This window comes from Xiphias gladius, chromosome 15 (genome assembly GCF_016859285.1).
Source record: "Xiphias gladius isolate SHS-SW01 ecotype Sanya breed wild chromosome 15, ASM1685928v1, whole genome shotgun sequence".
In the NCBI taxonomy this organism is placed as follows: domain Eukaryota; kingdom Metazoa; phylum Chordata; class Actinopteri; order Istiophoriformes; family Xiphiidae; genus Xiphias; species Xiphias gladius.
This window is the reverse complement of record NC_053414.1, coordinates 9,033,134-9,058,168: the sequence shown is the minus strand read 5'-3', so window position 1 is coordinate 9,058,168 and position 25,035 is coordinate 9,033,134. Positions and strand designations below refer to the sequence as shown.

At 40.6% G+C, this 25,035-nt stretch overlaps 2 protein-coding genes across 5 annotated transcripts; both read left to right on the top strand.

Annotated features, from left to right (window-relative positions):
• The first annotated feature begins 21 nt into the window (after nt 1–21).
• LOC120800947 (cytochrome P450 3A40-like) lies at nt 22–6,321 on the top strand. Of its 2 annotated transcripts, XM_040147443.1 has the most exons (13): nt 22–264; nt 379–472; nt 1,788–1,840; nt 2,068–2,167; nt 2,271–2,384; nt 2,827–2,915; nt 3,026–3,174; nt 3,353–3,480; nt 3,605–3,668; nt 3,748–3,908; nt 5,038–5,264; nt 5,393–5,555; nt 5,924–6,321. In XM_040147443.1, exons 1-13 carry the CDS (start codon nt 194–196, stop codon nt 6,011–6,013), a joined length of 1,503 nt encoding a protein of 500 aa, XP_040003377.1. In that variant the 5' UTR covers nt 22–193; the 3' UTR covers nt 6,014–6,321. The 2 variants fall into 2 exon arrangements, with proteins under 2 accessions (XP_040003377.1, XP_040003378.1); XM_040147444.1 differs by lacking the exons at nt 22–264; nt 379–472 and adding an exon at nt 480–948.
• Nucleotides 6,322–9,694: 3,373 nt separating this feature from the next.
• foxk1 (forkhead box K1) lies at nt 9,695–24,455 on the top strand. Of its 3 annotated transcripts, none has more exons than XM_040147340.1 (10): nt 9,695–10,287; nt 13,836–14,051; nt 17,135–17,333; nt 17,457–17,603; nt 18,391–18,584; nt 18,724–18,729; nt 18,864–19,036; nt 19,137–19,394; nt 20,838–21,008; nt 22,107–24,455. In XM_040147340.1, exons 1-10 carry the CDS (start codon nt 9,842–9,844, stop codon nt 22,337–22,339), a joined length of 2,043 nt encoding a protein of 680 aa, XP_040003274.1. In that variant the 5' UTR covers nt 9,695–9,841; the 3' UTR covers nt 22,340–24,455. The 3 variants fall into 3 exon arrangements, with proteins under 3 accessions (XP_040003274.1, XP_040003273.1, XP_040003275.1); XM_040147339.1 differs by having other exon boundaries at nt 9,696–10,287; nt 20,835–21,008; XM_040147341.1 differs by lacking the exon at nt 18,724–18,729 and having other exon boundaries at nt 9,696–10,287; nt 20,835–21,008.
• Nucleotides 24,456–25,035: the final 580 nt, after the last annotated feature.

The window sequence follows — 25,035 nt, the reverse complement described above, 5'->3', positions numbered from 1 at the left end:
GAGATCACAAACACATGCCGCCCGGTCTCTCTCGGTTAATGATTCGCCTGGCGTCGCCGGCCGCCCGCTGACCCGGCTCTCCCATGGTGCCTCACTTGACGCGGCAGGTCTGCCCAGCTCCGTACAAAAGCCCGGGCTCGCAGCCTGCGGCTTTAGTGCGCCGCCGTCGGTGAAATCGAGGAAACGTGTCGAGATGGGCCACCTCCTCTACTTCTCCCCGGAGACATGGACCCTCCTGGTTGCCCTCGTCACGTTGATCCTTGTGTGAGTGTTTAAGGCTATTTGTCCAAGTATTTATACTGTGTTTATATATATATATTTTTGCCTGGGTGTATTATACACATTTCTTCTCTTCTCTTCTTTGGTCGTTTTTCACAGGTACGCCTATTGGCCATACGGAACGTTTAAAACAATGGGTGTCCCCGGTCCCAAACCAATCCCTTTTTTTGGCACTATGTTGGCATATAGAAAGGTTGGTAAATATAACCCCCTCGGAGGCAAGAGTAACCCACAAAATGCCAGTTTATTAGGTACACCTGGCTAGAACTAATCCAGTCTAATATAACAGTTCTGCAATAAAGCCCCCCCTTGGTGAAGTTGTAGTTTTGGGCTGCTGTTGAACTTCATTGCATTGTACAGAGAGGTGTTTCTGTTATCTGGAAACAAAACGATAGAAACACCCGTCGGTATAACACGACGCGACCCAACAGCACCGCAAACCGCAGCCCTTTGATTGGAAAGTTGATTCAACGCCTCTCTGAAACGGTTTCAACACAGACTGAACATTATGACCTCGACGAAGGAGGATTGCATTAGACTGCATTAGTTTTAGCTCGGTGTACCTAATAGATCACCAACTTAGTGTATTGTAGCTTTTATCAGTGTGTAGATTTAGCAAGCTCAGTTTTCAGTATAATGGAACACCAAAGAGGAACACTAAAATCTGCAGTAGGTGGCTATAAAAGTGTGTTGGTTACATGAATGTTTCCGGTCTACGCCTAATGTTTTTGTATAGAATTTCTAAAAAATATCTTTGGTGAAAGGTTGAAGCGTAATGTTGAGCTAAACAGCTCTAAAGGTACCTAAACCGTTGCTTGCTTACAAAATGGAATGCACCCTCAGTTGTTGTTTAGTCACTCCTCACTAGTCACCAATCATCACAGCTCCCATGGGGTTTGGACAGTGTACAAGTACCCTAGGTACGGCTCTCTAAGCAGACGGTGCGTGATCTGTCACACCGTTTTACAGCTTTGGAGAAATTGTTTCAACAGTCTGTCCCTTAATTACATACACTGACAGGTGAGTGGAGGTGGCGATGGTGAAAAATTACACTGGAAAAGATCAACAGAAACAACGTCCTCTTTGCTCCGGATAATCCACCGAACCTTGCTGACAGTTTTCAGTAGAAAATACTACGAATATCTGGTAGAAAATGGTGCCCGCTGAAAATTAAGATTTGAGCGGGAACAAATAGTTTTTCAGGTTCTTTATATGTCAGTGTAAGTAATCTCAGCTGCATTCATCCATTTTGACAATGCAGGTTGAAATTTTACCAATGGTGGATAAAAATTGGTCTCTGGTCACTGTATCTTAGGAATGATTTGTGTTTAAAAAATGCTTCATTTTATTTTTATTTAACGGCATCTGAGCTGTATTTTAAATGGTAAATTCCTCAGAATTTAACACTATCATCTTTTAATGATTTACATATTTCAATATATGGCACAAGTACGTTTTACCATGTTAAAGTGGACTGTGGGTTTAAAAATGTCTTATCCTCTACCTAGGGATTCACCAACTTTGATGAAGAGTGCTACAAGAAATATGGGAAAACATGGGGGTAGGTCTGCATGTTGTACAGTACTACATGCAGAGCATGTCCCTGCATGTATAAATGATATATATATGAATGTTGTACTTAGAGGTGCTAGTTTGTCTAAATAAAGTATGTATAGCTCTGTTGATAGTCTTACATACCTGTTTTAAAGAGAAGTGCTTGCATGAACATCTCACCTGATATTTTAATATTTTTCTATTAATATTCTGTTCTATTCTTATTATATTTAGCATTTTTGATGGCCGTCAGCCTGTGCTGTGTATCACAGATCCTGCCATGATAAAAACAGTTCTGATAAAGGAGTGTTATTCTCTCTTCACCAATCGCAGAGTACGCACATACACTATGCAATACATTCAGTCACTCATTACGATTGCTGCCTTTCAGTTGAACTCTTGTCCTCATCGGCAGATGTCTCCTAACTCTATGACAGAACTTCCGTGTGAATGGGCCTTTGTACGATGCTGTGTCCATCGCTGAAGATGATCAGTGGAGGAGAATCCGCAGTGTCCTCTCTCCCTCCTTCACCTCAGGAAGACTGAAAGAGGTAAGACCCTCTACTGCTCTTTGCCTCGTCTGGCTTTTGTTGCATGTTCAACGGAATATTTATCTACCAAGATCTGTGCTGTAACTTTACTAGATTCTTTCTAGAGCATTAGTTCCCAGCTTGTTTGGCTTGTGATACCTTAAAATGAAGCAATGTCTACTTCAGATTGTTGCATTTTAAGGATTCTTAGAGGCTTAAAGAGGTGAAAGTATTCCATATTTTACAAGAAAAAAGCATTATCCCTTTTGTCATCTTGTGACCCCTCAGACTTATCCTGGAAGCCCTTTTTGGGTCCTGACCCATTGGTCGGTAACCATTGATCTAGAGAAAGCACAAACAGAAACAGCAAGACCCCTGTGCCAGTGTAGTTGTATTTTCCAGTATTCCTGGAAGTCTATGTATGGCTTTTTTTTCTCTCCATTTATGCTGGTCTTTGCCTCAGATGTTTGACTTAATGAAGCAGCACTCTGCCAACCTGATCAGCAGCATGGCAAAGAAGGCAGACAAGGATGAGCCCTTAGACCTAAAGGAGTAAGAACACTCAATACTCCAACTACATTCGTTTAAAATGATTCCAGAAAATGCATAGATTCAACAATTTTTAAGCCTGAAAGAATGAGGATATCTCTTTTGCTGTTTAGGTTCTTTGGACCCTACAGTATGGATGTGGTAACCAGTACAGCATTCAGTATAGACATAGACTCGCTCAACAACCCGTCAGATCCCTTTGTCACTAACATCAAGAAGATGGTGAAGTTTGACCTTTTGAACCCCCTCTTCCTCATTATTGGTACAGAATTCATTTCACTTTTGTAAAATACAGCTATTTATAATTTTGTCCTTTACCTGGCTGGTAAACCAAAAATACATTATCTATGTTTGGTAACTTACTGTGAATGTTTACACTCAATACAGTCACTGTCTTTCCAGTTTCCTTTATAAATACATTTATTTCTATTTATCCTCAGCCTTCTTCCCCTTCATGGGTCCCATACTTGAAAAGTTAGAGTTTTCCTTTTTCCCTGCCTCTGTCACTGACTTCTTTTACGCTGCACTGCAGAAGATCAAGTCTGCTCGAGAGACCACCAAGAAAATGGTATGTATGTTTGTATGTTTGTATGTTTGTATGTTTGTATGTATGTATGTATGTATGTATGTATGTATGTATGTATCAGCAGATTCACTAATGTAATCAAATTCCTCACTGATTTTGGTTTCAGGGTCGAGTGGATTTCCTTCAGTTGATGATTGACTCCCAAAACAAGGGAGTAGAACAGGATAAAGGTGATAAATGCACATCTACACACACACGAAAGCACAAAGTGAAGCTATTCTAAATCATGCCTCCTTACTGTCTCCTCAGGTTTAAATGATCATGAGATCCTTTCTCAAGCCATGATTTTCATCTTTGCTGGATATGAAACAACCAGCAGCTCTCTGGCTTTCTTAGCTTACAGCCTGGCGACAAACCCTGATGTCATGAAACAGGTGCAGGAAGAGATTGACGCCACCTTCCCTAACAAGGTAAATAGGGGGTTTGGAGTAGGACAAGATTCGAGGTAGCAGGGAGGTCTCAAAGTAGTTCATTTCAAGCTGCCTTCATTGGTTTTTGGCTGCTTGGGGGCAGATGAAGTCCACAACAAGCTGACATTGACACGTTGACCTGCCATGCCTTGTAAATTTGTTATGGATAATGTGTTAGCAACCAATTTCTCAACATACATGGACGAACATTAGCATTAATTTGGATTTGTGTATCTGGCAGCCTGATGAATTTAAATCAAATATTTTCTTTTCATTTAGTTGTGCCTTGGTTTCCACCAGTTCTTGAGAGAAGAATCTGAGTCATTAGCTACCAGATGTTTACCTTTACCAGCTATTTCGCTAACCTTGTCTGTCTACTAATTGGTGGGCAGGTTGCATACAGAAGTAGTTTTCTGAAAACAAGCTACCTATAGCACTTGTGTTGGAAACAAGGTTGATGGAAATGGAGCTTGCAGGCCATGCAACCAAGGCAGTAACTTAAAAAGAGGCCAAAAAGCCCAGTAAAGCTGCAGAGTTAGATAATAATTCTCTGGCTTTGCTACCACGACTGGCCCCTTTCACGTTACATATTACAAGTTTCTTTCTTTCTTACCGAGTGTTAAATGAGAAGATCCATATCCATATCCTTAGCTTAGCACATAGACTGGCAACAGGGGAAAGAGATAGCCATCACAATACCGTAACTGCTGGCTGTAGCCTTATATTTACCAGACAGACATGAGAGTGGTATAAATCTTCTAATCTAACTCCCGACAAAAAAATGAATAAGCAAATTTCCCAGAACTCTTCCTTTACTATAAAAAATATTGATCACTGGCGCTTAGAGAAATGGTCTTCATCTTGAAATCCCACAGTAAGTGCAACCAAAATTAAAAGATGACCTACTTTTGTCTTTTTACTGGAATAATTAAAGCTTAAGGTATGGTGCAATTTGTAGTCACACCAATGTAGTTGTTGGATATTATAATTTTACAGGCTATATCAGTTGCAGGATTTTTTTCTCATTATCTCATCAACCAGCAGTGTATCTATTCAGGACTTACGGTAGCTCACAATGGTGATGGTGTCAAATTTGGGAGATCCATTGTCTGTATATCTGTTTGCGTAGGCTCCTGTCCAGTACCAGGCACTGATGCAGATGGAGTATCTAGACAGCGTCATCAATGAGACTTTGCGATTGTACCCCATTGCCCCGCGCCTGGAGCGTGTGGCCAAGGCGAATGTGGAGATAAATGGCCTTGTAATTCCAAAAAACACGGTTGTCATGGTCCCCACATGGCCCATGCACCGGGACCCTGATCTGTGGCCTGAACCGGAGGAGTTCAAACCTGAGAGGTATAGGAAGGATTTATACATTTAAATTTGCCAAAACAGCCAGTATATACTAAAAACTCCCAGAGAGAGGACCTGAGCTCTACCGGTCATTGTCTCATTTCTGTTTATTAATATATGTGTGTCCTCAGGTTCAGCATGGAAAACAAGGAGAAAATTGATCCCTACACATACATGCCTTTCGGAATGGGGCCAAGGAACTGCATTGGGATGCGATTTGCTCTGATGATGATGAAACTTGCAGTGGTGGAGATCCTCCAGAAGTACAGCTTCTCTGCGTGTAAGGAGACTGAGGTGAGAACACAAATGTTCATGTTTACACTCTGCTTATTATTGTTTTTACAATGTATGAATAATCCTGTTCAAATATTATTCATGGCTAGTGCAGGTTATATGTCATTAAAAGTCCTGTGTGTCAGTCCGAAACCCACTACCTGACACAACACTTGGAACAAGAACAGTTTGATTGTACGCATTTAATATATTACAGCTACTGAGCTAAAATGTCTAATAGCAAATCCAGTAATCTGTCTGTTCTTTGCGTAAGGTTTCAAACCTGTTTGATAATGCCAGTTGCTTGATTTGAAATAACAAGGCTGAGTTTTGTGCATTGTTTACTTTGTTCACACTTCTGTTCCCCTTCACATGTAATTTCCTGCCAGATCCCCTTGGAGATGGACATCCAGGGTCTGCTCATGCCAAAACGACCAATTAAACTGAAGCTGGTGCCACGTTCCGAACCCTCCGGCTAAAAAAAAAAAAACCAATATGAAAGAGTGACATTTTGATATTTTATCTGTGTTGTAAACATACCTCCCATGTATAAAAATAATTTGAACAGGCAAAACAAAATGTCGGTTTTTCAGAATAATAGCACAGTTGTGCGTACCAACGTATCACATGTTTCTTTTTTCTTCCTGTTAAAGCTTTTGTCAATATTCATCCTAAACTGAGTGAAGAATAGATCATTTTGAAAGCCTCTGTTAACAATAAAGCAAACTGTGGATTTTTCTCCCGCACACTGTTATTATTCTATGTAATTAAATCACTGTTATAGCAACATGCAACTTGTAGGTGCTTCAAATGATTAAAATGTGGCTGTACAGTACCACAATAGAAGTATGATAGAGAACTTTTGATACTTACAAGGACATTTTGAAAATATGAGGACCGTTTCTTCACCAGTAAGTCAAGCATGGGGTCTATCTGAGGTATGGGCCTAGTTGAGGTGGACAAAATGTGGATTTTTGATTCTTGATACCACTGTGGATCGATTTATAAATCGACCCTTGACCAGAGCCTCTGTAAGAAGTGACCGTTAATATTTTTGTTGGTAAACCAATCAAACGTCAACAAAGAGACACAAAATTAATAAAGAGTAAACACAAAACAGCCACAAAAAGATGCAAAATGACTGCAAAGAGATGCAAAACAAGTACGAAACAATGCAAAATGAGCACAGGGAGACATATAGCAGCTAAAAGAGATGGAAAACAAGTACAAAGAGATGGAAAAATTACTACAAAGACATGCTAAATGACCAGATAGACAAAAAAGTAATAAATAGAAAACAACAAAAACAGACACAAAGTAACCAGAGATGCAACGCAACTACAAAACATACACAAAACAACCTCAAAGAGATGCAAAATGACCACAAAGACATGCAAAACCACTAAATATAGACGTAAAACAGCCGCAAAGAATCTCTTCAATCTGTTGGACTTGCTTCTGGGGGCCATTGTCTCATAATCTGTCCACGAACGCCAAACAGCAGCACCACCCAACTACAGTCTCAAGGCTTAACTATACAGCTCAACCAAGACTTCGCTGATAACAAAGCTTTTATTTATTGCAGGCTGACTGCACTGACTTTTACTACATTTTGCAGGTGTTTGTGTATTTCCCTCAACCTTTGTACATAATGTGGGACGGAAATTTTAAATGTCCAGGTCTGATGTAACAATGCTCAAAAAAGTGACTTGGGCTCATGGTATCATCCGGACAGTAAGTTAATTTTTAACCGGATATTTCTGTGATAAAGTGCATAAAGCGGCGTACCGTGTACTGTGATTGGTTTTACTGTGTGTTTATGGCAGTGTAACTGATCGCTCTCTGAACCTTTTATATCCCAACAGCGCACTCCCGTGGATAGTATGTTTACAGCTTCTGTTCATTTATTGCCCATGTGCTGCTCCTGCTCCGTCACACTCCATTATCCGAGTTTTTCAACCATCTTGTTCTTTCCATGTTTATAAACAGAGGGTAGAGATAAAAAAAAAAAAAAGAAAGAAAGAAATCTGAGGTGGGCAAACAGGCTACACTGCAGACACCACATGTTCTTAGGGTTGGGATCGTGGAAATGCCACCATTCGCTGGGTTGCTGAAAAGAGCTGGAATCTGTGATATTATACCAAACCTGTCAAGCAAATGCACAATTTTCATTTATCTCTATTAAGCCCCAGCTGTTGCATAATATACACCGCAATGAAATGAAATCTCTACGGATACAGTGTTGTATGCGTTTTCGGTGGCTGTAATTTGTTTGATTTATTAATTCATTTTGAGGCTAGACTACACATGTACTTCAATTTTTTTTTTCTTTCTTATTTTTTTTTCTCCAGTTCACAGAACTTTGCGCACTGATTTTAACTTATTCAGATCGGGCCCTTTTCCGAAACGACATTAAAGTGAAAGGCTGTAATAAACGACCCGTTCCGATTAACACCACAGGTCGGCATAAATCTCGAGATACCGCTGAACTCAGCCTCCAGTTTCCTGGTGTGACGACGTGCACTTGTAGCCTATCGGCCGAGGCGCCCGGACGGTGCGTTCAGGGAACAGAACCTGCAGCCGTGTCATGCCCGGTGGCATCGGTGTTACGGACGGCTTCTCTCGCCAAACCCCCCGTGCCGGTGACTGGCATTGATGTTGGCATTTTTCTACTAACGCTGATTTCTGAGCCATCGGTTGCCTGACATGGGTTTCGATTTCCGCAACTGCAACACAATTTGCTCTGAGAATCATTGAGCAGAGCCAACTGTCCCAGAATCAGCTTTATACGATGGACAACAACAGACTACAGTATCTATAGACAACAAACTTACCGTCAAATGTCAAAAGGGATTAAAAAAATAATAATGTTACTTATATACATTCCGGAGGTGGTTTATGTACAATAATTGGATGTATATACTAGAGCTGCAATGATTAGTTGATAATCAATTAGTTGATCAACAGAGAGAAAATTTATTGACAACTGTTCTGATAATCAAATAACTATTTTAATGTCATTTTAAAGTAAAAATGTCAAATATTTGTCTCACTTCTGAGATATGAGGGTTTGATGCTATTCATTGTCACACGTGGTAATAAACTGACTGGCTTTGGCTTTTTGACTGTTGGTCAGAAAAAACAAGACATTTGAGGATATCGGAGCCATTTTATTAATTTTCCGGCGTTTTGTAGACAAAACCATCAATCGGCCAATCAAAGAAATGATCTACAGAGTGATGGCGTGTGGAAAGAAACTGCTCTTGTGATACAAGAATAAGTTGGTCTCTTATACACTTTAATATCCGTTATTAAATTTGAGGCGACTTATTACGGCGCAGCAGCTTCACTTGAACTATTTCTTGTCTAAAGTAATCTATCTATCTTCTTTGCTTTTTTTTTTTTTGCCTTACATAAAGATCTTTGAATTGATTCAGTGTTTGAGAGGTGTTATACAAATAAACTTGCTTTGCCTTACCGCCCAGGTTCTTCTAAAAAAAAAGGACGCACTTGTATTAACAATCATATACAATAAATCTAGTCTTTTTATTTTTCCGGCATTTTTCGATGATTTATTTTTTATTTATATACTTTTTTTTAGTCTGTTTAGTTATTGTAAATAATTTTGCCTTTAATTGCATCGTTTGTTACCTATCTCAGTGTTTTTTGATTTATGTGAAGTGGTTGCTGAAGCACTGCAATTTCCCTTTTTGGTTATTCAAGTATTCTATCTATCTATCTATCTATCTATCTATCTATCTATCTTTCTGTCTATCTATGTCCAGTCCAAAAATCTGTACTCTTGGGATCAAGTAGACCTCAGTTATCATGTTTTGACAAATCAGTGTGTTTTGTTGAGTACGTTGGATCCCATACTGTAAACTGTATGAACTCTGTCAACTGATGTGCTGAATAAATGTTTCTGACAGAAACTCTGTTAGCCCTGAAGAGGAAGGGTGTTTGTCCAAAAATTTTTGTTTTAATTTAAAAAAAAAAAAAAGAAGAAGACTTTTCTCCTTAACTAAATGTAAACGTTTTAGCTATGAGCAAAAATCTAAACGGAACGTAGGTTTTACGAAATGACTGATTATTTTTGTGTTTAGAGCTGTACGAAGGGGCCCTGAACGCAGCACCAGTCCGGTTCCTGCAGCGAGTCGGCTCCAGTTATTGCACCGACCCAGACTCCATGTTGTTCAGACAGCCACGGAGCGAACAAGTGCCCTAGCCGAAAACTCTCACGTTGCAATTCTGTGTGTGCGAGAAGTAAAGTGTGTGTGCGTGAGAGAGTGTTGACCCTCAGAAAAAAGATGGCAGACTACCGGGACGACAACGGAGCTCGAGCCCTGCTTGCTCTGCAGTCGGCACCGTGCAGCCCCGTGCGCGTCGCGGTGACCTCGCACGCCTATCACCAGCCCTCCCTCGCCCTCTTGGGCCCTCCGGTGATGGATGCCCGCACCGACTCCGGGATTCTTCCCGTGCGCCTCGCTTCTCCTCCTCCACAGGCCCTCGCCAGGCTCGAGGGCCGGGACTTTGAGTTTGTCATGCGCCAGAGGACTGTCACCATAGGCCGGAACTCGTCTCACGGCTCCGTGGACATCAACATGGGTCACTCGAGCTTCATTTCGCGGCGACACCTGCAGATCGCGTACGACGAGGCGACCGGTTTCTCCCTTCGGTGCCTGGGCAAGAACGGCGTGTTCGTTGACGGGGTGTTCCAGCGGAGAGGGGCGCCGCCGCTGCCGCTGCCCAGAGAGTGAGTGTGGTTAGGTAGCATAGCCGCTACCGATAGGCTAGTTATGGCAACACGGTGGCTGGCAGCCGCAGGGTTTCCCAAACTTTAACGTTAATTTTACGCACTGACAGCCATTGGAACAGATGTTATAATATATTTTCTATCCCCTTTTAACCCCCCACCCTCCTTGAACACCCACCGGTTGAATCAGACTTTAAAACATCTTTAGGGTTGTATGTTGGTACGTTTTGTTTGTTTGTTTGTTTATTTTTTTTTAATAGTTTCGGTGCACATACTAGTTTTCAAACATTCTGAAGGGTAGATAAGTTATGAATTACTGTCAAGCGACCTCCATATTCAAACGGGAGGCAGATTCTGACGGGGATACAAAGTTTGTCTTGACACTCATGTCAGAGCGCTGTGATTTGATTCGGTGTAGATTCGGTTAAACGTGCTATAACATCGGTTTGGACAGTGAAGCTGTAAGAGAATAAGCCAATGTGTCCTCACTTCGGTGAGTGAAATTTCCCTTGATACCGATTTGTCTGGAGGCCCTCACTTTGTGAATTAACCTAGCTAATTTTAGCCGCTAGCACAGTTAGCTTCATTTGGCCTACCGACAAGCTAGTTAGCGAATGTATTAAAGGGAAAAAAAAAGTTGCCGTTGGCTGATATTTCGCAAAGGTGGTGTGTTGCCATCTTGTAGTAAAACAGTTTTTCTAAAATATATGGATATTACACACACAGACAGAGGGACACACACACACACATGAATGTGTTTTGGCTGCTGGTCAAAGTCGCGTTTGAGCAGTTTTCAGAGCGGTAATGATAGCTAGTTAGTTGTGAAGCTGTTGGCCGACGTGTCACCGTCACGTAAACATTAGTGTAAACAAGCGCACCCTGGACAGTTGAGCTCCCCAGGCTTGTGGGAAGAGATGTGTTCGGTTTGTATTGAAACTTCAGATGCTTTGTTGTATCAAGCTGAACCCTCTGGTATTTAAATACGGCTTTAGCCTTACTGTTGTCGCACTACTGTCGTGGGTTAATATTTTTGCCCTCACCGGTTCGTATATTACAGTATTAATTACAGGTATTGGGAACTGAAAGCTTTGACTTTGTATGTGAGTCAATCACAGGGTGGGACGAGGGGAGGAGGTTGGAGGGAGGGTTGTGCCTGTGTCCTCTCCGATAGGCTGTCAAGACTGTTTGGGGGTGTGCCGGGCATTGGATAGGAAGTGCAGGCTGAAACGACATCCTCCTTGCAGGCGCACATGGAGTAAACACAAGACTCACGAACCAAGGCCGTATCCATCACAGCCATGTTTGCATGTGTTGTTTTGGCCCCAGGAGTCTGTCTCGGGATTACAGAGTTAGCTGGGAAGCGGAGCTGAGTTAAATAAGGAGCCCCTTTGAATGTGGAGCAGAACAATGACAGTTTAGTTGTCCTGGTGCATTTACAATACTTATCTGCGGCAACATTTTACAGCTTTGAATCAGATTGGATTAGTTAGTTGATTTGACACTGTTTAGCAGGAAGGCACTTAAATAACAACTAATCTCATCAGATAGATCCAAGTCGAGTACAAATATAAACATAAATACCACAGTTGCTTGCAGAAGTATTCATCCCCTGTAAGTAAAACTAGTAAAGACACCTTTGGCTAAAATTACAGCTTTGAATCTTTGTGGTTTAGTCTGTTCCGTTGTGTTTTATCTCGAGATCCCAGTTTTCTTTGCAAAACTACTCAAACTCTGTCAAGTTTCTCCAGGACCCTGAGTAAGCAGCAATTTTCAGGTCCTGCCTCAATGTCTGGATTGAACCGAGGCCTGAAGTCTGACTTGGCTGCTCAAGGACATTAACATTGTTGATTTTAAGCTATTCTTGTGTAGGTCTGTCTTTGTGTTAGGAGTCATTGGCTTGTTGTAAGATAAATCATCTCCCAAGTCATAGTTTTCTTGCAGGCTGCAGCAGACTTTGATTTTGTAAGTTTGTAGCATTTTATTTAGCCCCTACTTTCACAAGTCTTAAATTGGCCCACAGAGTGGACACATCCACACAGTGTAATGCTACCACCACTATGTTGGGTATGATGTGTTTTGTGTGATGTGCAGTATTCAGTATGATTGCAAAGGAGCTTAACTTTGGTTGGATTAGACCACTGGACTTTCTTTCTCTTTGTCTCAGAGTCTCCCTTGCGCCCTCTAGAAAACAGTAATTGAAATGTCATGTGGTTTCTCTCAACAGTGGCTTTCTCTCTGCTACCCTGGCAGAAAACTGGGGCTGATGAAGTTGTTCTATGCACAGTCTCTTCTATCTCAGCGGAGGAACCCTGTAGCTCCATCAGAGTTGCCACATGCCTCTTTCCTACCTCACTGTGGTCACTCAGTTGTTGAGGATTGCCTGCTTTAGGCACAGACAGTTGTGAGCAGTCTGTTCATAGATGTTGGATTGCGTTGGATGGCAGCTGCAGTTTTTCAGGAGACAAACTGAAGAGAATAGACAGAGTGTTTTCTTCAGTGTTGTTATCATAGACTGGTGTAACTGTCTTCAATGCTTGCAACACATCTGTGGTCCTGTGTGGATATTTTCTTTTCATTTGTTCCTCTCAATGTGGAGCCTGAGCCTGACATTTGCTATAGCTCAGCACCCCTCGAATAAGTAGGGATTCTATTTCTTCCTCAAAGACACAAGCATTATAGTTGGGCAGATATGATGGTTGCAGTCACAAAGATCCGGCACTGAATACACAACCCTGCTGCCTCTACCTGCTGGGAAAAATGAAAACTACTTACATCAGTCATTAAAGTTCCATTGTAAAACATTTACCCAATCCCTCAGACACATAATTATTTTTAAGGGTTTTGTTTAGGCTTGAGCTAACTTGGGCCTTTGACTTATCCTTGCTATATTGAGGCAACTGTCCAGACCTGCAAAAAGAAGAGAAGAGGAAATCCAGGCTAGCGGGGTTTTGTGTTAAGTGTAGATCAGTCTAGTGTTTTGTCCATGAAAGGTGATGACTATAGATATTGTTTGTATTATAAACAAACCCCTGGAGTTAAGGGGTAAGTGTCACTGCTTTATGATTTAATATTTCTAAATCATAAAAGATCCACGTTGGACTCATACCCACAACGTGTTATTCTTGTCCTTGATGACAGTAGTAGACTAAATAATCTCATCACATGTTCCGTTCGCTAGGTTTTAATTGTATTGCATGATCTTCCTCAGCAGATGGAGTTTGCCCAGTTGTCACGGTATTGTAAAAACTAAAATGTATTTTTCCTGAAGCACTTTAAAATGAGTAATTTGAAAATTTTAAGACAAGAAGTCTTTAAAATGCTCAGAAAAATGTAAATTTGTATATTTGCAGTTTCAGTACAACTCCATCTGCCTAGGAAGATCATGTAATATGATGAAAATCTCCAATAGCTACTACACAATTATATTTAAATGCTTAACTGTCAGTTGTTGTATAATAGAAAGTACTAATCAAACTTTGTCTCCACTTTCTCTCATCTTCTATCCTGTGGCTTCCACCGTCTCTACCTCCTGCTATTCTGCTCTCTAGGTGTGTGTTTCGTTTTCCTAGTACAGTCATCAAAATCCAGTTTATGTCACTCCTGGAGGCCGAGGAGCACAGAGAGAAAGAGCAGCCCTCTCCTCCCCCTCGCCCACTTCTGCCCCACATTTCCCCTCTTAAAATTAGCATTCCCACGGTGCAGCAGCATGAAGAGCACATCAGGGCATTTGGCTCTCCGCTGCCCTCGCCCACGGGCACCATCAGGTAAGGAGACACCCAAAGACACACGCAGAGATATGAACACTGCATATAACATACACACTTCATAACTGAATAAGCAGATTGTCCAGATTTGGCAGTAGGAGTCAATGTTTTCACTTGCAGTTTCTAGTAAAAAAAAATTTTACAGTCCGTTATGGTGATTGTTCAAGCTCAGTGCTATCCTTTGATGTATGTTTGGATTGAGACGTGGTTTTGTTCTGACAAGTTGATTATTTGATTGGCCTATTAACAAATTACATTAAATGAATTGGCAACCATTTTAAATAGTAATAATTGATTAATTGTAATTTTGAAAGCAAAAATGCCCAAAACATTCCCTCACTCTAGCTTCTCCAATTTGAGAATTTGCTGCTATTCTTTGTTTTATGTGATTAGTAAATTGAGTATCTTTAGATTTTGTGCATTTGGTTGGATAAAACATGTAGTTGGATGACATTACCTTGGAATATAGAAAATCGTAATAGGCATTTTTTTGTGTTTTTAGATATAGAGCAAATAATGATTGACAAAATAATTGATTGTTACATCTTCAATATTAATTACAACAATTGCAAATAACCAGGTAACAGAAATAAAACAGATGTGACATGAAAGCTCAAGAAGCCATAGGCTTACACAAAGGACTCCACCTTGACTTAATGAAAAAAAAGGGGAAAAAAACAAACAAAGCTAAATTAAGCATAATACATAGAGAATAAATGTCAATAAGGAACACGCAAAATAACAGAGTTGTTCACCAAATCAGCAGACTTTTTTTTTTGCAACAAAGGAGGTCTAGGAGGTTACTTGTTTTTCAAAAGTATATCAGTGATGGAGAGACATAAACCATGAGACGACCAAGACACCACAGTAGGGTCTTCTCCTACCACTTAAGCAATTTATCATTAGAAAGTCTGGTCATTTTCCCAGACTGAAAAGCTTTTTACAGAACAGCATTTAATGAAGGAGTTGTTTCTTTGCATGACGTATGGCAAGTGTTTTGGCAGTCATCTGCGTGGACTTTTTTACTGAAAAATATCCGCTCTGGTTGAAGGTGTACTCATCAGCTGCCGCAGTGTTTCGGTTGAGATGGAAACCTGCACTCTAATCAACTGTGATAGCACACATTTGAAAATCACTGCTCCGTAAATGTACACAGCATGTGTGCCTGGAGAGTGCGGTGATGCTGAGTGCACCCTCTGGTGGTCTGTGTGTGTTCTTACATCATACATCCCCACCAATGTCCGCTTGTGTGTGCATGCCTTATATGGAATGGCTGCAGCTTTGAGGCGTGTGATTGGCTATCGGGCAGATTGTTTTGCCTGCAGGCCGTTTTTCCGTCCATTCGTGGTTTCCTTTTCAGAGCCCCCTACCCCTCCCACTCTGCCCTCAGCTCCTGTTCTCTCACACGTGGACACACACACACACACACACAGAGTAAAGACGCTTGCTCATACATCTCTCAACCACTTTCACTGTGGCCTTTTTCGGGCGGATTGTTGTGTCACCTTCCTCAACAGTAACCACATACTATACATACAACGGAAGAGTATTGTGCAAAAGCACATACTCCTCCTCACACCAACAGTGCCTTTTCACAGGGTGATACGAGTCACTTTTCCTGTTTGGCCACTTAAAAGAACCATATATAATAACATTCCTCTCCCCTGCCAGCCACTTGTACTGCTGGCCGCTTTGCACAAGCATAAGGGTTGAAATGGTTGTTGTAATGGGAAAGAAAAAGACACATAATTTTTTAATGATGCATGACTGTAGAGTTACAGATACAATTATGTTTTTACACTTAAGAAGTCCCTGAGTGCCCTTAGACGTCTCTGTTCGTCTTCATTCATTTTTCAACACTGAGCTTACTGAGCCATTTTCAAAACAGAGCCTGTAGCCCCACCCGAAAAATACAAACATATCCTCTCTCTCTGTATCCGTGGATCTCTGATGCCGAAGGCAAATCAAAGCACACTGACTCTCCAGAAACCAGTGTTTGCTTTACTAACAGAAGCAGGTGTATGTTGTATAATAAGTTACCGGGTTTTCCCTGTGTTCTGTCTCTCAACAGCAACAGATAAAACCTAGTTAATAATTAACACACTTTTGAGTATTCTTGCAAATTGTTGTGTATTTTATGATCACTTAAGTGTTTATAACACAGTGGATCTGAGTAATCATTTTTCCAAACTTAGCGTGTGTGTGTGTGTGCCTGTGTGTGTGTGTGTGTGTGTGTGTGAGAGAGAGTTTTTTTCCTACTGACTAAATGTATCTATAATATGTCCAAAAAGGATTATATTCAATTGATAAATTTTATTTGTGTAATTGTTTTATATTTCCCTTGTTTTTTTTCAAATTAAATTACAGTTAAATTGTAAAAAAAGACACAAGGATTATAATTAGCTTTTATTTCAAATTGCATACAGTATTGAATAAAATGTTTCAACTGAAATGTGGAATTGAATAGCACAGCTTTACTTGCACCTTCTTTTCCTGGGCTATTTTTAGGCCTTCACACTACATATTAGTAATGTTTCATGTAATTTTTTTCCTTTCTTTTACATAATTGCAGCTTTGTTCTCACTTCACAAGAAGTTTAGTTTTCTGTATATTTATTGATGATTTTAGAAAGTGTTTGTCAATACTTTTGGATTTGTTTTTGGATGACAAAGGGCCTGTTTCACATTTCAGAATGGGATTATTATGTATTTAGAGGCTGTAGATGACTTTATTCATTATCCGTTATCAAAGTTAACCTCTCCTAGAACATGTGTATGTGACCAGAATGAGATGGTCACATTAATTCTAGGTTATATTCGTCCAAAGATCTCAGTAGACCTGTTGGCTCGGGAGCTAAAAAGTAACATTGTCTTGATTTTTAATTAAAACCGAGCTGCCAGCTGATGTTATCAAGCTGTGTAGTGACCGTAGAAGCAGTGACCAGTTACTGACTACTCATTCTTATAGATCAAGATTATTTGAACTTTCTTGTTCAGGTTATTTTTTACACTGGCAGCTTTCAGAAGTGGCCTTTAAACCATCACTTTAAGCCATTAACATAGACTCCTTCCTCTCCTCTCCAGTGTTCCTAACTCCTGTCCAGCAAGTCCACGGGGGGCAGGGTCATCAGGGTATCGCTATGGACGCAACGTGACCTCTGACCTCCAGTTAGCAGCTGAATATGCTGCCAAGGCTGTTTCTGAGCAGAGACGAAGCATTGCTGAGCAGAGAGGCGGGGGAAGTGAGCAGCGGGGGGAGTCAGCTGGCGGAGACAGCCCCAAGGTGAACGGCCAGTAGTAAAACTGTCCTAAAGTTGATTGCTTCATTTTCAGCTTTTAAACAACCTTTGTGTAAAATATGTGCTTGAAGATGTGTGTGTATAATACTTGTTTCTCGTTTGTCCAGGATGAGTCCAAGCCACCATATTCCTATGCACAGCTGATCGTCCAGGCCATCTCCTCTGCCCCGGACAAACAGCTGACTCTTAGCGGCATTTATGCCCACATCACCAAACACTATCCCTACTATCGCACTGCAGACAAGGGCTGGCAGGTAGGGTTTTCCTTCTTGAACTGGACATTAATGGCTTTCCGCTTACATACACATTTATGTGTCGATGAGTATTTGCTGATGTAATATGTGAGTATAAGTGCATATGTATGTAGTATGTATAAATATATTTATGATATATAATAATATAATTTATATAAATATGTATTCAGTATGTAGAGTATGTAGGCAAAATGGGTTACGCTGTATTTCATGTAAACCTGTACTACTTCTCCAAACTAAAAATAAAATAGAAAAAAAAAAAAGAATCACAGGAAAGAATTTGTTCTCTTTGACAAAGTAAGCAGAGGAGATGTATTAAAAGCCTTTATTTAGTTGTGCATATTAGTTGAAACGCTGTCCAGATTTGACCTCAACAGGGAGGAAACGGTAAAAACTGATTGTTTACACCTGGTACTCTTTATAAACAATACATCAGAAATTAGCAATATTGTAAAACAATAAAATAAATATGACAATGACATCAAAATAGTTTTATTACTGTGATAAGTTTTTCATTAAGAGCACTTAAAGGCTCTTGGAGTATCTGAGACTTTGTTGTCTTAGAAAACAAAATAACATAGTGGTTGTATTATGAAATCTGAAGACTTACTAACATTTATATAGCTGCAGTAAATAGCAGTAATTTCAGAAGAAAAGAAAATTGAGTCCTGAATTATTTTTTTCTTTTTCCCAGCCATTAACCTCAAGTTCTGTGACACTGTCTTTCAGATTAGTAGCTCTATGTGACCAGTTACAAAATACTCTGATTTCGTTTACCTCCCTCCAGAACTCGATCAGACACAACCTGTCACTCAACCGCTACTTTCTGAAAGTGGCCCGCTCTCAGGATGAGCCAGGGAAAGGGAGTTTTTGGCGTGTGGATTCTGCCTCTGAGAGCAAGCTGGTGGAGCAAGCCTTCAGGAAAAGACGGCAAAGGGGGGTGGCTTGCTTTAGGACGCCGTTTGGACCTCTCTCTTCTAGGTAAGTGGGACACTGCAGGGGTGTGCATGCACAAACATACACACGAGACACACACGTGCTCCGTCTCTTCGGTTTTGACTCAGTTAACTCTTTTTCCCTTCTCTCTGCTTCTGCTCCTGGCTATCATTTGATTGGATAGAACAAAGTAAGTCTAATTTATAGGTTAATATATTCAGCAGAGGGTACTGGCAGTAAAGAAGCTCTGTATGTTACTAGAAGTCTCATAGTGTGTTAATTATTTTTGGTCTGTCCCTCTTTTCCCTTCATTTTGTTTTCCAGAAGCGCTCCTGCATCCCCAACCCACCAAGGGCTTCTTTCTCCTCCATCCAGTGGGCTACAGACTCCTGAATGTCTGAGCAGGGAGGGCTCTCCTATCCCCCACGACCACCACGAACAGCTGGCTAACAAACTGGCATCTGTACCTGAGTATAGGTACTCTCAGAGTGCCCCAGGTGAGCATGCACACAAGCGCACATAAATGCAAACAGAATACATTCAAATTCACACAACTGTAGGCAGGTGAAATTGTTGTTTGGTTCTGTCTCCGCGTAGGATCTCCAGTCAGTGTTCAGCCTGTCATCATGGCTGCACCTCCTCACCCAACAGTCCTGCCCTCAGGCCCGGGGAAAGCCCTTGCTTTGGTTCCAGGTGGCGGTGGCCAAGTCCAGCCCATCCACGTGCTCCAGAACGCCTCTCAGCCCTCTGTCACCATGATGCGGGTGGTTACCACTGCCCCTCCACTTTCCAATCCTCCGAATGGTTACAGCGCCCCCTCTGTTGGAGGAGCAGAGGGCAACAGTGAGCTCCGAGGTATGGGAATCTCTTTAGAATCTTTGTTTTATATGACATTTTATTTTTACATTAGTATGCTCATCTCCAGGTTTCACTGTTAAAGTCTGTTGTGGGTCATACTCTATAACTGTTTATCACATTCTCTAGTACTGTTCATTCTGTTTGCTCCCACAAGTTTTGTTAGCCACACTCATACCCTATTCCTACCCTCAAACATTCACATGTTCGTTTTGAAGATACTAGAGGTTTAGGATGACTGTATGTCTTTCATCTCTGTGAAATGCACGACTGAACTCTGGAGGGAGTGACCATAGCAAACTTGACTGACCAGATGTCTGTCAGTTTAGTATAATAGTAATTGTGACACTTGGTATCATAACTATGAATAATAGATCCAAGCTGATGCAACTGAACTGCAGGTCGACATGAGCCACACCATTTGTCACTTCTTACGTTGCGTGGGGATACTGTATACTCTCTTGTGTTTGAATGTCACTAGTGATTTAACACGCCCGCATACGTATTAACAACCAGTTGTTAATGTCTGTCAGTGATTTGAGTGGTTTATCACCTATGGGGGAGCAAGGTGTCGTCTTCAGAGGTGGCAAAGAAAAAAAAAAGGAAGGTCGATCTACAGAGAATTCAAGGAAGAATGATCAGAGAAACGCATTCAGTGTTCTGCAGGAAATCTGCAGCACGAAACCTGGACATTTGGACCAGTGCCTCTTTCTGGCTGTCAAACCTTTTTGTGTCTAGGTCATGGCACGAGCCGACATGCATCTTATTAATGTGTGTAGTTTTAGTTAAGTTTTACAATCGGCTGTGTGCACCCAAAAGTTTGATTAACCCCGATTAAAGCTATCACTACTTAAATGGCTAATGGGTTAATTTCTGGTTCACACGGAAATAATATGTTATAAACAAGTTGTCTCATGAAAAACTATAGTGTACGGCCTAATGTGAAGCAGAAATGAACCAAAAGTCAAATATCTCAGTGTGCAGAGTTAGGTATAGAAACAGGCAGTATTTGTGGTGTTGAGATGAAGTCCATTTCATTTTTTATTGCTCATTATATGATGATTTTAAGGGTGTACTTTTTAGTAAAGTGTCTTTCGTTTCTAATGAGTTCCTCTGGATGGATGAGCTGTGTTTTAGGAAGGGAACCTTTTTTGTGGCAGATTTATTTGTTGAGCTTGGGGCAGAAGACAAAGTTCATGTCTGACAAATGTTTCACCATTGCAACAGTATTTTTGTTGTCATTTAAGTGCACACGGGCTGGGACTTTGGATGTGCACGATACAGTACATAACATAACAACTAACTAACATAATCCAACTAGATTTTCTGATTAATATTCCTTATCTTTGACTTCTGGCAGAATGTTCAAAGATGTGCACTTCCGTGAACATTTAGTTAATTTTGGTTTTTAGATGTTTGAAACCTATGTTTCTCCGTCAGAAGCTCAGCTGAACAGAGAGCGAGTGATCCAGACTCTGGACAGTGCGGTGCAGGGCGGGGATGGACGGAACCTGGCTCCAGGTTTACATCAACTTCCTGTTCGTGCTGTAACCCAGAATGGCAAACACACCACCACTGTTGTTGCCACAGCAGCCAGCCTCACTAATGCATCTGGTAAGTTTTTTTTTTTTTTTTTTGCAGCAATCTCTGCCAAACACACTGACCATTTGATATGGACCAAACCATTTGTCACTATATGATATATATCATATACTGAAATGATAACGGCAGACTCAGAGCCAACCAGTGTGCACCTGCCCATAATCATATGATTTCCGAACATATAACTATATCAACTGGTGATCCCAGCAAAAGAAATATTGAGGGATATACACTCAAAGCCTCAGGTGTTAAACATGAAAGTTGAAGGAGCATCCTAACGCAGACAAGTGAGCTTACTATTTTTTTATGATATGCCTAGCTTGTTGTTGAGCTGTGATATGCAAACTGCTGTTTGCAAAATTTACACTCCATTATTAAAAAAAAAAGCAGCCACACTGACGACATGGTGTCAATTATTTTGGAGTCGACTCCGAGTAAACGTTTAGTGAACAGTCTCCACAAGGTTAGCCGAGTTCAAAGTTGTGAAAAGGAGGGGGTGTTTTCATGACACCCCCCATCTTCATAGGTGCTCTGTACCTCCCCCGGCTGCAGTAAATAATGGATAAATCCGGGAATGCTGATGATGCGTGCTTTTCTCCTTATGAAATGACACCGGCGATTGTCCGACCAATGAGAATTGGGTCAGATGAGAGCATACCGACCAACCATTCCACCAGTCGACTGGGAGACTACAGCCCTAGTAGTACAACTGTCCTGCAATAAATCCTCCTTCCATTGGAGGTTATATTCTTCAGTTTTGAAACCGTTTTAGAGAGGTGCTGATTTAACTCTATGATCATTTTGGAGGCGCTCTAACTGTATTGCATTATCTGCCTGCATTATACAGACAAGTGTTTCTATTATTTAGGGTACCCTCACTGATGTAAAAGCAACACAAACTGCAGCCTCCAAAATTAACATAAAGCTGATCAGTACCTCCTCTAAAACAGTTTCAACTAAAACTGAACATTATAAGCTCATAAAGGCAGGATTCATTGCAGAACTGTGAAGGTTGGATTAGTTTTAGTTAGATTAATAAACTGACAGTTCAGTGTAGATATTTACTCCAGCTAACTTTTTAAACTCCTTTTCTCTTCACTTCCCTCCCAGGCCTGAGTAATCCTCTCCAGATCCTGGCTACCCAGGCCTCCAGCTCCCCTCCGGTGCTTGTGAGCAGACAGCCCAGTGCAGACACTTTAGCTGAGCAGTCGGGCGCACCCCAGGCCAAGCGGCCAAAGATGGAGGACGAGGGGGGGACTGAATCTGCTCAGCATCAAGTCACACCTGCCCAACAGCCTGTCATTGTTGCCATGACATCACAAACCCACGACCCTAGGAAGTAAAACCCAGGCCTTTCTTACCAGGTACCCAATGGACAGGCTCCTTATCACCCCCTAACTGCTTCACCTTTTATACTCATTTGATATGACTGCAGCCGACATGGCCAAAAAATGTACAGACAGCCTCTCTCAATAGAAGGGAATTAAATTGTAAGGAACATATATTTTGGTCAAAAATAGACAAAAACTTTCAAATACATTCTGAATTTAAAAGCAAGTAAATCCTTCTGCACTTTTTCAGCTTTACAGTCTTTTTTAACGTTATCAACCATCCACTGACAACACAAACAAGTAAGGACATTAAGCTTATGAGAGCATTATGCATATTAAAATCATTTCAGCACTACTTTTACTTATGTGAATGTGTAAGAATATCTCAGACACAACCTTTCCTCTTGTTGACGATCAGATGCATCGGTTATTATCATTCTCAGGCCAAAGAACTCACCTCTCCTGCACTTCTGATTAGAGTCACTGCCTGATTTTAAAACCAGGGAATGTGTGTTGAGAGATTTGAATGGCCTGTATTTACAGAAGAAACTGTGATGATCAGAGTTGATATATTGTGTAGCTGTGGATACAGGTAGAGAGGACTTAATTGCTGACCAGGTTGACGGGGCTTGGGAGACTTTTAAGAATATGATTGTACTCTTCATAAGGCAGTCCTTTTAAAGAGAGAGAATGAAGTGAGACAGAAGAAATCAAACAGGTTGTCTCTCTCATAAAAGAAAAGAAATATGTTAATATTAAGGACAAGACCAGATGTGAGGTGTCTCCTCTTCTTGTCTGCTCCGTGAAGCAGAAAAAGAAAGGGGTATCGTTTTTGAAGAAGAGATGGGAAGAAATCCAGTAATAACAAAGGACTTTTGCAGTTCTCACTTCACTTCAACTCAGTTTGGTTTATCAGTGTGAAAGCTCCTCAGATTCAAGGTGATGTGGGCAATTGGGCAGTGAGGTTGGAGCAGGGAAGGGCAAGAAAGAGGCAACTATTTGGAGTTGATTGAAGTGGAGCTAACCTAATGTAGACAAACTGATTGTCGTTTTAATTTTTTTTTTGTTTCAGTAGTGGTAAAAGGAGAAATGGAACAGCCTATGCGTACAGTTTTGTCTTAGCACAGCAAAGCATTATTGTAATAATCCTTAAAGCCTTAAATATTTCTACATTTTTTGTCATTTTATTTTAACCTTTAGACAGCTTTACCTTTTTAGATTGTTAACACAGCGCTTCTTTAACAGTACATGATCAGCAACACTACAATGGTGACATTTATGTTGCATTAGTAGACTTGTATCAGTTCTATCAGGGGAAGGGCGGGACCAACACATGACCACACAAATTTCAACTGCTCTCTTATCTGTTTTCTGTCTTTCTGTATGGTCCATTTGACATCTTTTCTAGTCGCAGCTCCCCGCTCTTTTGCTTTCAAGTTCTGCTGTATTCTTTAACCTTTTTTTTTTTTTTTTTTTTTCCTCCTTCCTTCCTCCCAACCTACCTCTCTCCCTCTCCTCAGCGAACAGTGTATCTTTCTAGTCTCTACGGAGGCATCGAGCTGTTGGCAATTCCTGTCAGACACTGCCTTAATTAGATATTCTTCAGCACTTTCTCCCCCATCTCAATTCTCTCATCCTCACTCTGCCTTTAGCTTTTCCTACTGTCCTAACACAGGCCTCGTTTTTAGCTGGCAATCAGGCACAATTTGCGCAAGATTTCAGTGATTGTTGTTGCACATTAGAGAAAAAAACAAACAAAAAAGATGCGTAATGATTGTATGCTGCTCTATTTGCTAAATGACAAAGCTATTTAGAAGGTATTTTTTCTCATTTTGGAAAAAAGAAAAAATATTTTGCTATATGTAAAAAGAGCTGTCATCAATACGTAAACATTCTGGAAATAGAGAAGTATATGTATTTTTTAAATGTTTCTGTTTTTTTGTGATTTGTTAAAAATGTGTAGCACAAATTAAAATTCCTCATTGACATAAATATTCTATTATCATCTCTCGTGTGATGTGTTGTCGGCCATGTTGGGTAAGATTCCAGTCTCTGTCACACTGCAGTTGTTTTTATATTTGGTCACATTCGGTTTCAAAGCAGAAAAATGCAATTATCCAACAGTCTTTATTCTTAAGTACCATCATTTTCAACAGTATAAATAATGACCAGAGTAGAACAGACATGCATGAAATCAGTGTTATACAAACCTTGAATCGCACAAAAATAAAATGTAACTTTGATTAGTAAACAGAATCAGAAGCTGAGAGTAAAATAAAACCGATTGAGGGGGGGCACAGGCAGAATTTTGTGTGTGTGTGTGGAATAATTTAGAAATGAAAACAATAACAGGTTAAAGGTAAAAGAAACTGCAAGAATAACAAAACCCCCAACAAGTGTCAACATTAGTGCTGAAATGATAAGTCAACTGATCAGTTCTTTAAGTCATTTATCAAATAAAAATTTTCACTGGTTCCACTTTCCCAAATGTGAAGATTTTCCCGCTTTTCTTTCCTTTCTTTTACATTCAGAATTGAATCTTTGAGTTTTGGTCTCTACGTTGTACAGAACAAGCTCCGGGCAATGAACAGACTAAATTATTTAATTGATTAATTCGAAGAATAATAAGCAGCTCAACATAATGAAAATAACTGTCTATTGCAGCCCTAGTCAACATTAAAAACAGCTGTCCCACAGTCCTTTAGTTC